We start from the raw sequence: 13,566 nt of genomic DNA on the forward strand, positions 1-13,566 counted from the left end.
GAAACATTTGAATATCTATGTATCTTATATAGAGTTCAATATTTAATGAAACATTTGAATATCTATGTATCTCATATAGAGATCAATATTTAATGAAACATTCGAATATCTACGTATCTCATATAGAGTTCAATATTTAATGAAACATTTGAATATCTATGTATCTCATATAGAGTTCAATATTTAATGAAACATTTGAATATCTATGTATCTCATATAGAGTTCAATATTTAATGGAACATTTGAATATCTATGTATCTTATATAGAGATCAATATTTAATGAAACATTTGAATATCTATGTATCTCATATAGAGTTCAATATTTAATGAAACATTTGAATATCTATGTATCTTATATAGAGTTCAATATTTAATGAAACATTTGAATATCTATGTATCTCATATAGAGTTCAATATTTAATGAAACATTTGAATATCTATGTATCTTATATAGAGTTCAATATTTAATGAAACATTTGAATATCTATGTATCTCATATAGAGTTCAATATTTAATGAAACATTTGAATATCTATGTATCTTATATAGAGTTCAATATTTAATGAAACATTTGAATATCTATGTATCTCATATAGAGTTCAATATTTAATGAAACATTTGAATATCTATGTATCTTATATAGAGTTCAATATTTAATGAAACATTTGAATATCTATGTATCTCATATAGAGTTCAATATTTAATGAAACATTTGAATATCTATGTATCTCATATAGAGTTCAATATTTAATGAAACATTTGAATATCTATGTATCTTATATAGAGTTCAATATTTAATGAAACATTTGAATATCTATGTATCTCATATAGAGTTCAATATTTAATGAAACATTTGAATATCTATGTATCTTATATAGAGTTCAATATTTAATGAAACATTTGAATATCTATGTATCTTATATAGAGTTCAATATTTAATGAAACATTTGAATATCTATGTATCTCATATAGAGTTCAAGAGTTAGTCTCGGGAAAGGGATCCTTTGATTTTTGAAAACTTCAACAAGTAAAATGAAAAAAAAATTAATTATATATCTGTATAAATATATATAAATAATTTATTGCTATTTCACATATATTATTTCATATCTTATGCATTATATTGTCATTTGAACTAGACCATAAGCAACCTCGAAAATGCACTATAAAAAGAGTGAGTAGGAATGTCCTTGGAAAGAAAGTTACTGGAACAGAACGCTGTATTACAATTAGGTATTAAAACAATGAATTGATGGAGACTGCTAGACTAACGAGTCAAACGAGCTGGAACAAAGGAAGCAGGAAATAGATCAGACAATTCTGAGGAACACATGCCATTATAGTATTTGTAGAAAAGACTGAGACTAGCAACATCACGTCTGTGAGAAAGGTTGCAGTTAAGAAAGTGTGAAGCAAATCAAATTATAGATACGTTTCTGCAGTTTATTAAGAACCTTCAAATGAGACATAGATTTAGCAGCCCAAATGTAACAACAGTACTCCATTCATCGTCTGAGAGTAGAATTTTCACGAGAAGCAGAAAGAGCAATGGATTTTTTCTTTGGATTAATTTTTCAGTCAATGTTGAAAATGCTTTGATTTTTCCTGTTATCCGGTTTAAATAATTCAAAATATAAACTGTAGTAAAGTAAGTTACTATAGTGCCAATAATATGATACAACAATAAACAATAGTTGGTACTTATTCAGTTTATGACCCAAACACAGGAAACTTAGCATCTGCATTTTCTGGCAGCTTATGTAAGATGCTGAAGTGATTATCCAATCAGCTGTCAAAATATGGCAAGTTTCAATGAAAGCATAAAATTTATTAAACCCAAGAAAAATATTTTTTTGAAATGAAAATTGTATCAATGTGAAATCCCCCTTCCCCTATATTAAGAATGGCTTCCCAAATAGAAAACCATTCTTAATATTGACAAGGAGGGAAAGCTGCAATTTTAATTGTCTGGCAGTCTTTGCTTTGGCATTTTCCAGCTTATATAATCTGCCAGAAGATGTTAACGTAAAATTGCCAGAAAGTGGGTCATAAACTGGAAAAGTACCTAAAAGGTTTATGTCAGTTTAAATGTTATTTAGGTTCAACTTTCAAAATCTCACTGCAGTACACTACCTAAAATAACTGGAAAATATGCTTCACCAATATTTATATTTGCTATTTATCTACAAGTATTTGGTGCTTGTGCAATATAATGGGATTTCAAAAAATATTAGTTAACACTATTACATTCTTACGTGTCATGTCGACATGGTAAAAATTTCAATAAATTATGAAAAATAATAGAGTAAAAAATATGCCAGAACTATTTTTTTTTTTTAAATAAAACATTAATGGTTAAAATTACAATTATTTTGTCGAAATCAGACTGAAATTATAAGTATTCAACATGAACAAATACGATAAATCTTCGATGTAATAAATTTTATTTTTACTTGTAATTATTTTTCCATTCGATCATTTTTTTGTAAATATAAACAGTTTTTTACTCATTTCGACGTGTCATGTAAGTATGAAATAATGCTTTTACTTAAAATGCATTTATTTGAAATACCAGTAGCTGTGCAAATTTTGTACCAGATGTTTCTAAGCATACTCCACTTGTCTTTCCTGGGAACACGACATTCGACATAATCCAGTGGTTGATGTCATGTTTCAGGCAGAGCTGACCAGACACTTAGATATGTCTATTTTAAAATCTGCACAATTAGCAAAAAATTATTATAATACACAAGCACCAAATATACATATAAAATCATAGAATTAACTAAATTTCATTTTGCATAAATTATCATATTTGATAAATTATTTCAATTTTATGATATTTGCTAAAATGTATATACTAGTGATGGGACGATTCTAAAATTTTCCCCGATTCAATTACCAATTCTGTTCAAAATCCCCAATTCCAATAAAAATACTGATTCCAATTTTTTTTTTTTTTTTTTAAATTTCTAAATTTTTAATTAGAGATTTGATGCTTTTAAAAATGTTCAAACGACTGTAAAATCCCTGTGTAATGTCGACATATATTTTTCAAAAAATAAAAATACGCTTGGGAGCATATAGTACGAGACTATATTTTTCTCAAATATTTTTCTTATAATTGATTGAAACTTGTGAGATAAGATTTGTTTCTCTTTTAGAACAAACCCGATTTGTATTTGTTCATTTGAAATTTTATTAAGGACTTAAAAAGAATCGACAATTGATATATACAATAAGAAGACGGTGTAGGAACATAATAGTTAACAAAGCCCATCGTCATGTTTAGAATGAGTTGTTACATAATATTACTATTTAAAAAACATTCTTACTATAGAGAGGGACTCTTAACTAATCTCTGCTTTCCCTCTATCAAAGAATTTTCATATTTTTTTCTCTAAATTATAAAAATTTGGCCGGTTATTATATTGATTTGTTTTACTGTAAAAAGGAAAACAAGAAGCAAATACTACTACTACTACTACTAATAATAATAATAATAATAATGATGATGATGATGATAATAAGAAATTTGTTAATTAACACCTTTAGCTAAACCACTCATCTAAAATAAAATTGACCGTTTTTAGATGGTTATGTAGTGGAAAAAAAAACAAAAAAAACAATTAGTTTAGAATTTTTAATATGAAATTCGTTTCCTATATAAATTTAATGTAAAACTAGTGGGACCTGTGGAAATTCCACAGGGGACTCATTCATATGTAATATGTTGATGTTGGTATTCTGTAGATGTGCAGCATAAATGGAGACGCTCTGATATTATTGTAGCCTTTTTGTTAAAACTGCAAACGAATGCTCAGCAAAGCTCGGCCGTAAAGTACGCTTAAATATATTTTAATCCTTGCAGATTCCGTATATATTATTATTATAGAGTTAATGTTCTATCGATTTTTATATATCATAAAGTTGTGATTTCAAAAATAAAACAAAAATATATCCATATGACTTGGGTGCATTAGCTTGAATTGAAATCAAAATAAAAAACTTATGAAAAAAATATATGTATGTATGTATATATAACTTGAATTCCTTCAGCCATAATCGAAACCGAAAAAAAAAACTTATGAAGCATTCTTGGTAAAATTATTTATGACAAGAAATGGAAGTACATAACAATTAAATGACCCGGATATATGCGTGACACAGAAAATAACATACACACTATCGTACTAATATATAGATGATCATTTCTGGCCTACACTAACTTTTTAGAGATATTTCATACTTATTTTAACCTTATCTAATCGCTCAAAAGTCGAAAATTAAACAAAATACTGGCAGAACATGACATTTCATATGATTATTGACATTTTTTGCAGTTTGTCTACCAGCATTTTGATTAATTTTCGACTGAGTGGTTATCAAGGAGCTTTGTCCAGGGCTTATGGACAGACATTTTTGTTTTGATTTAAAGTGAGGACTAAGTTTATTTTGAACTAAACCACTTTAAGTTAAAATACCAATAAATTTACCCAAGTAAGTAGAAGAGTAACTTACATTCGGTAAATTTATTTGTTTTTTTTTGGGGGGGGGGCTTTTAACAATGTAGATATAGCTTCTTTTCTTTTAACACACTTTTCAATGTTTTCACTATATATTTATCTTTAATTTTTCATACACTCATTGTAATTTTCATCTATATTTTTCCCTTGTGTAAAAAAAATCAATTAACTCAAAAGAAGACTGATTAGACCGTGACAGGATCAACTAACCCCAGTAAAATTGAAAAATGTACAGAGCACTTTAAATCTTTTATAATCAATTGTGAATTCCCTGAAAGGTGGCATACAGACATTTAGCAATTAAGTGTGAACAGATATTTGAACATTTTAAACGATTTACTAAGGGAATGGGCTAAATGAACTCTAGAATATTTACTTTGTAATTGCCCAATAAAAAAAATCTAATTGGACATTGTAAATGCTAAATCTGGGAATGGGACTTATAACATGCAGTCTTTGGCCAGTAGACTTATCTTGTAAATATATAATCTTCTAGTAAATAATTAGATTGTGTTTGTTTCATTTTTTTATTTTTATCCCAATTTCGATACCCCTAAAAGTTCCAATTTTTCTGATTCCAATCAATGACTTCAACACTAGTAGAATTTTTCAAATACAAAAAAGTTTAGAAAATGCTGAAGTTATCTTTGAGAAAAAAAAAAGTATTACACGGGTTGTTCCAAAAGTAAGTCTATTTTTTTTATTCTTTTTTAGCTTAAAATGTTGAAGAGCTATGAAGACTGGAGTGGTATCATTAAAACGAGTGACCTTTTGTGCTCTAGAATTTATTTTCTCTACATTGTCACCATCATTCTCAGTGCAATTTTGCGAAGAATTCAATGAGGCATCTCTGCTTATGACACACGTTCATGATAGGTGTTGCTTTCTTAGAGTCTCACACTGTCGATATCTGCAACAAAGAGATGAAATTGAATGCATAAGTTTGGTTATCATAACAATTTAGTTTGCAATCCCCTCTGATTCATCCGGGCGAAATAAAAAATAGGAGATATTTCTTTTGGAACATAGCTCATATTAATTATAAATAAGGTGAAAATAATAAGAAAAAAATGCAACCAGATAATCTTTTTTTTTTTAAATCAAAAGAACTGACACTCAATTTCTCCCCTTTCATTCGACATATTTTCTTTCTCTTTATCATTATTGCTTTCTGAAGTTCATAAGTTTGATCAGGTAAGATCTATTTCCAGTTTTTGTCGTAACAGTGAAGTTTTTTTTTTTTTTAGGATTTTACTTCTCGTAATACTTAAAGGCAGAGTATCAACTTCTGCACTGAATTGGTTTTAGCATAGATTATAATGGAATGTCGCCTGACGAACTCATATCACTTGTGCCCCCTCAACATAAATATCACTGATTAACCTGACAAAACAGTAAAATCCCACCTCTTCAAATAAAAAAAAAAAAATGGCACATAAGATACATATAGGGATAATGAAAAGAAAAGACTTAGAACCAAGATATAGTGGCCCAATATAGATAAAGACAGAGGCTGTAATAAACCTATGTAACACGAAGAAAAACCACCATCCAGTGCGTGAGGCTGAAAATAAAGGCCTATGGGAAATATTCCATGTGGACATCTGTGAGTCTTTCTGCAATGTGGATAATGTCATTAGAATAACCGATGCAGAATCAAGAATGGTCTATAAGTATCAATTTGGAATATATTTTTATAGGCTGGATGCCCTTCCTGACACTAACCCAGTGAAGTGGTGGAGAGAGACTAGTGTTTCTGTGAAGACACCATCTCTAGTTGATTGTTCATCAAGGCTAAGGAGCGTTTCATTTGCTTATTTGGGTTATAAAACAAACTTTTTTTCCATAAAAACCATTAGAAATATACCAACGGTAAATTCCAATAATCTTAGATGAGATATAGGTATACAGCCAGTACACTCATACTCGGTAAAATTTTGAGTCACTGCTAGATCAGATTTTGTAACCAAAACCTAATAGGAATCAACGATGAAGCTTTTCATTTCCTTGGCATGATTGAACCTCTGTTATTGCACATGCAACATTTTAAATTTACAGCTAGATGTCTGATTAAAGAGAGATTATGTTGCATAGTGCAATTGGGATTACATTTAAATGATTTATCTGTTTAAAATTGTCTTAGCCTAGTTTTGAAATCTGTGGTGAAAAATCATGATTCTGACATCACAAGTTTAAAAAAAAAAAAAGCGGCTCAAGTACAGATGTTGTTGGTCTAACAAGGGTATAGAACAGGAAATAATTTTAAAACTAAGGTTATAATTGAACTTTGTCTGGGGATGCCTCTGCATAGCCTCAGCTCTTTGGCTGAAATACGACCGATAAACTCATTGGGTTATTTGTGACTACAAGGATATTAACCAAATGACTGATGAGAGGATAGTAGTATAGATTATTAATCTTTCTATTGCTGAATATTATCATTTAAAAATAATATATCATATCTGAATCAATTAATTGGTTATTTGAGCTTTATACTTTTCAAGAAATAACAGAAACAAAACAGTCAGCCATGGTTCATCCCCGAATGGCCCACTGTGATTGCTCATAAAAATCACTATTTCACTTGCTTTTAAAAATTAGAACCTGTTGAACACTATATGAATAAACTTACTGTATATGTCTGCTCATTTAACATAATATAGAATTCAAATTCTTTTTCCCCCATGTTAATTTGTGGCCTAGGGGTTGAATATCAGACTGGAGAGTTAATGGTAATTTGCAACTGGATTCAAATCCTTTAATTATCATTTCCTACACTAAAGATTGTGTAAACATAAAATACTAGTGTTTGTAGGTAAAAATAATAAATATTTAAAATGAAAAAATATTTATATATATATATATATATATATATATATATATATATATACACACACACACACACATATAAGCATATCTGGTTGAATACAACTGAGTTTTCATCTTTTCCAATTCAATAATTAAAAAATAAAATAAACAAATTAACTCTGCCAAACCCCATACTTACCCCTCCTCCCGACAGACCACTAAAATAAAATAATAAATAGATAAATAGAATAAAGCAATAAATTTATTATAAATACACTTAACTAAGCCTTGATAACAACAAAAAATCCACTTCTGATGATGATCGAGATCACTGATCCGAAGTGCTTGAGCAAATGGACAAATAACTATCACTTGATGCCATAACATACGACCTGCCAACTGAAACAAAACGATTGCCCGGTGAATTACTCCTAGAATAAGAAAAAATGAAAACTCAGTCATGTTCAACCAGACATGTTTAGGTAACGACCTGTTACAGAATTATTCAAATATGTGTGTGTGTGTGTGTGTGTGTGTGTGTGTGTACAACACCCTTTTAAAAAGGTTTAAGGAGGAATTTGTCACTCGGCTAATTAAAACTTCAAAGTTGAAAATATCTGATCAAAACGGAGGTAAATGTTAATCCTGATTCAACTGTCAAGACACCTGTACCAGGTGTCGTTTCACAAAACAAAATGCATTGTGTACATGTGAGGTAAAGTCAGAGGGAGAGAGAGAGAGAGAATGGTGTGTGTGTGTGTGTGTGGTTACATAAAATAGACCTACCGACAGAGAATGTTTCTTCATAAACATGTGTGTATGGAGCAAGGTCAAAGTTGATTGTAAAATCTCCGGTGGAGGAAAGAACTGGGGTAACACAGCTGGCGGTGATAGCATCGTTCACAATGCATGGGAATGTCTCATTGATTTCTTTGAATACTGCCACAAACGTCTTCACTTTTAGAAAGCAAGGTCCAGAAACGGTAAGCTGCTGCCCTCCAAGCATGTGCCCAGATCTTGGAGTCACAGACAATTTTTCTGAAAGTAACAAATAAAAATAAATAATTATGAATCTAAAAGAATAAAGAATAAAAATGTCGAAAATAGTTTTTGTGTTTTCTGAAATTAAAAAATGTTTTTTTAGTTGTCAGGTGAAAACAGTTATTAAGTAATTATTTAAAAAAAAAACAAAAAAAAACCAAAGATTATTTTTTGTTAATTACATATTTATAAAATTGGCATGTTATGCACTCAAAACCTGGCACACAATGATATGTCCGCTTCATTTGAGAAATATAACATTTTTTGCACAGTTCAGTCGAGTTTCAATTTGTATTCAGATGAAAACAATGTTGATTTATTAACATTTCTAATCACTAGAAATCCAGTGAAATTGACGTAAAATGTTAAGTGTTTTTTCATTTCATATATATATATATATATATATATATATATATATATATATACACATATACACACACACTTTAAACATTTATATGTCACTACATAATCACGAGTATGTTTCAGTCAACCAGTTATAAATAACTAGAGACCTTGTCAGGCGATGCTGCTTCTAAAAAAGTAGAGACTATATAAATGCTTATGCAAAACGAATAAAAAGTATGTCTTGCATTACTCTAATATTGAGAACTCTTGTATAAACCTTATTAAAAATTCATTCACCTCTGGAAAATATATATATATATATATATATATATATATATATATAAAACATGGCTATTTTCTCCTCTTCTGCTAAGAAGCATTAGGTTTTGAAATGTCATAGAAGTATTTTTCTTTAAGGCTTTAATAAAGTTTTATTGAACTTTGAATTGCCATCCATTATATATATATATATATATATATATATATATATAGTAGCTTCCTTCAGTTTTCACTATAGATACCCACTGTATGAGTGCCTGTGTGCAAAATTTTTGTGCCAAGAGTTAGGCAATCTCCAACTACACCTCTCCTGAGTCGGCGTTGTTAACTACCAGTGGCACGTGGAGGTTCAGGATGACTAGAAACAATGCTGAGATTAGCAAAGAGCACATACAGTACCTAGAATTCCCAAATGATCACCCATCTGATACTAGCCAGGCTCGATGTTGTTTAAGTTCAGTGATTTGATAAGAACTGGTGTGTTGACGTGATTATGCTGCATTTATATATAAGAAGACTCTTTTTAAAAAAACATAACACACCCTATTTTGTTTTTCATTCCAAAATTGTGTTTTATATCTTTTTTTCCATATTTTGGAGGTGTAGAGAGCAGGCCTGTGATCTTTAAACACCAATACGGATTCAACTAAACTTTTATGCAGCAGCAGATAAAAATTATCGAGGCATGCTCTGCCACAAAATCAGTTTTTCTGACGCAGCAGCAATGCAGAAAAAATTTTGGTGGTAACAATGTACCTGATAGAAGGACAATTCAATATTTGTTGGCCAAATTTCAGGGGAAAAGAAGTGCATGTCTACAAAGAACACAGTGGTCAACACCGTCGTTCAGCCACTATTCCAGACAATATTCCAATTTTTGGAGGAATCCTCCAGAAAATCAAAACGGCGTCTAGCATTCAAGAGTTTCATGAGAATCTTCCATGACATACTCACTTGTTGAACCTTGTTTGCTGCAGAGCAATGAGCGATAAGATACTTGCACAAAGAGGAACATATGATATATTAGCAAATGAAAAGTGCGAGAAACATAGATAACAACCTCAGAGAAGACTGCCACAAAAGTAGAAATAGGGACATGGATTAAGGTGTATATAAAAGAGATTTGTCCACAGTTTCAGTGCTCCTAAGTCAATATAAGAAAAATTGAATAGTTACCATTGACAAGTTAGTTAAATAACTATAGATCCACGATGTTCCATTTAGATCTTGCAGAGACAGATCAATCGTAATAAAGCAGAATGAGATACATTTTTGTGAAGATATCAGTCAAAGGATTAAAAATAACTCTGGTTTATTGATTTTCTTTTCTAATGAGGCTCACTGTTACTTGAGTGGGCATATAAACAAGCAAAATATGTGCTTCTGCGCTCAGGCTAATCACCATGAATATAATCAGCATCCGCTTAGCCAATGGAAAGTGATTGCATGGTGTGCTATTGGATGAAATGGCATCATCAGACCCTATTCCTTTCAGGAAGAGAATGAGAATCGGTTATCCAGCATATTTCTTAAGGCATTTCATTGTTACCTTACTTCTGCCATTTTCTAGACGAAGATAGTTTTATAAAAAAAAAATAAGCTATCATTCTTACGCCAAAAAGATTCAGTCTCAAAAACAGATTTGAAACGGCTCCCCAAATCCAATAACAATGTAATCTTGTTAAAAAGTGTTCTCTTTCTACAGTTAAGAACAGATTGAAGGAATTTAATTTGCGAGGCTGTGTTGCAAGATGCAAGCCAATGATTTCTGTAAAGAACAGAAAGTGCCGTCTGGACTTCGTCAGATGCAATGAAGATCAAGATTCTTCACATTAGTCAAAAGTGATTTTAGCAATGAAAGCAAGTTCAATAGACTAGGCAGTAACCATAGGCAGTACGTCTGTCGAAGGAAGGATTAAAAACTTTATCATAAGTGCACAGTTTCAACCTTGCAAGGTGATGGAGTTTCGGTTTTGGTGGGATGCTATTAGTGCCAATGGTCTATGGCTTATAGTTCGCTTGCAAGGTCGAATTAATTCAACCAAGTACATTAATATATTGACTGAGCATTTTCTACCCTACTTTGGCCGGAATTTGGATGATGATCCTATTTTCATGGAGGATAATGCTCCCATTCACACAGCTGGCAATGTCAAGAGGTTCCTTGAAGAACATGATATTTCATGTTTGGATTGGTTTGCACAATCTCCAGACCTTAAACCACATTGAAAACGTATGGCATTACATCAAGTTACAGCTATGCAATAAAAATTTTAAATCTGGAAGAACTTTGGACAAAAATTAAAGAGAAGTGGAATGCCCTTTCACTGGAGTATTGCCGCGGACTAATTCAAAGAATGTCCAAAAGATTGCAGAAGGGTTATGTTACTAAATATTAACTAGTTCATTGTGTTCCTGTTGTATTTGTGCTGCATTAATGTTCTAAAGTTACATTTAAATAATTTTCACATTGTGTGGAGTTCTTTTTTGCCTTCTCAATTTTAAGTTAATTTTTTTTTAATTGACATGAATACTCAAATACTTCATGTAAAAGTCAAATATCAGCAAGTAAAATTATAGAGGAATAAAAGGTGAATCAAATGAGGTGTAGTTTTTTTAAACAGTTACATTCAATTTAGCTTAAATTTGCGGTTTTTGAAAAAATGACAAGTGTGGGCTTTCTTTTTGGTGCAACTGTGTATGTGTGTGTGTGTGTGTATATATATATATATGATGAAAATAATGGAAATAATATTCCGACAAAATAGAGAAAATAAAAAGGAACAAACCGTATTATGTGTTCATCAACGTTTTGTCTTTATTTCATCCAGAGGAAGTCTCGAAATAAAGACGAAACGTTGATGAACACATAATACGGTTTGTTCCTTTTTATTTTCTCTCTCTCTCTCTCTCTCTATATATATATATATATATATCCTGCTCTTTTTTTTTGAGCACTATCAACAATCTCATTGAAATGGTTTTTACGTTTGGATATTTTTAACCTGGAATATATATATATATATATATATATATATATATATATATATATATATATATATATATATATATATATATGTATGTATGTATGAGGTTCTGTAAATAAGTTTCCACCCATTATTAGTTAGCAGTAAAAAATTTAAGATAAGTGGAAATAATGTTGGAATAAGCGGAGAGCACATACAGTGCATGGTCACCCATTTGGTACTAACCAGGCTCATCGTTTCTTAATTTCCATGAGAAGGAGAGAAATGATATATCAACATGAATACACACACATGTATATATTCATCGACAGGCACATGTTTTGTTGCATATATTTATCACTCATTGGTGTGCCTAAACAGTGGAATCTGAAACAAATTCTTAGTGGTTGGTATCTGGTGCTCTATTAACTGAGCTAAATGAAACTGCTAATCGAAGCGGGAGAAATTATATCGAATATAAATTCATTATTTATGTAGTTTTTCTACATGTCTAATAATCCAACGTACTTAACTTTGACACTAAGTTGAAATGATTAAATGAAATACTTGCATTCCAAAAACACTGAGCTCTCAAATAAAAAACAAACTTCCCACAATAATTTCATTATTTTTTTTTTATTCAATTTCATCCATTTACTTCTTACCAATTTTTATTTAATTTTTGTTGTTTTATATACAAAAATATTTAATCTAAAATACACACAACTATTATGAGTCTGGTCTAAGTGTATTAGGGTTTTTATTTGCCTGCACATTGTAGTGAATTATCTCCCTTTGTATGTTACTTACCGTAAGCTTCATATAACTTGTAAATTGGGTCTTTATGTATAAATGTTAATACAAAAATTATTAAAACTACTTTATTATATATTAGAATAGATTTATTTATTTAAAAAAGAAAAAAAAAACAGATTCTACTTTTTTTAGGCGATTATATGTAAACAGCACGAAAAACTTGATAGTAAAATTACAAAAAAAAAAAAAAATACAAAAACAAATTTAGAATAGGAGGTCAGTTTTACATATAAATTTAATGTATAAATGATCACCCACTTTCAGATCAGATAACATCTTTAGACCACATAACAAAATAGTTTTAAGGGAGAATAATTTTGAGAGGGTGGTAAAAAAAAAAAAATGGGAGTATATTTTATGCTGCAAAAAAATTAACATGAAATAAAAAATTTCATCACTTATTGCACTAACTTATGATGAAGACGAAAATACTGGCTGTGGTAGGAATGCATGTTGAAAAGATCCTTGGTGATTTGGAGGGTACGCATGGAAGAAATGGATGTGGTCATAGAAATGCAAAAGAAGAAAGAATTTCAGAATTTGTTCTTGCAATGGACATGTTCTATGTTTACACCCTTTTTAGGAAAAAGAAAAGCCATCTTGTTAGGTATGAATCGATAGGTTAAGAAAAAAAAATCACTAAATAATCTTAAGAAATGCAAAGTAATTGCGACACAGCACAAATCGATTATTTGCAATTTCATGCTAAATAAATCTTATGATGTAAAGAGAAAGTTTAGACGATTGTTTACACTTATGATCTTTTAAACCAACGCATTTCAGAT

At 30.2% G+C, this 13,566-nt stretch overlaps 1 protein-coding gene across 3 annotated transcripts in view; it reads right to left on the reverse strand.

The window, feature by feature from the left end:
* Positions 1–13,566, reverse strand: part of LOC145292149 (sushi domain-containing protein 2-like) — a 454,013-nt gene that overhangs the window by 68,140 nt on the left and 372,307 nt on the right. For all 3 annotated transcript variants that reach the window (XM_080138279.1, XM_080138278.1, XM_080138280.1), the window contains one exon: positions 8,121–8,372. In XM_080138279.1, coding sequence (XP_079994405.1) covers positions 8,121–8,372 — 252 coding nt within the window. The remainder of the gene's footprint in view (positions 1–8,120; positions 8,373–13,566) is intronic.

The sequence above is a fragment of the Euprymna scolopes genome, chromosome 13 (assembly GCF_053919585.1).
Source record: "Euprymna scolopes isolate OS-2025 chromosome 13, ASM5391958v1, whole genome shotgun sequence".
Lineage (NCBI taxonomy): Eukaryota > Metazoa > Mollusca > Cephalopoda > Sepiida > Sepiolidae > Euprymna > Euprymna scolopes.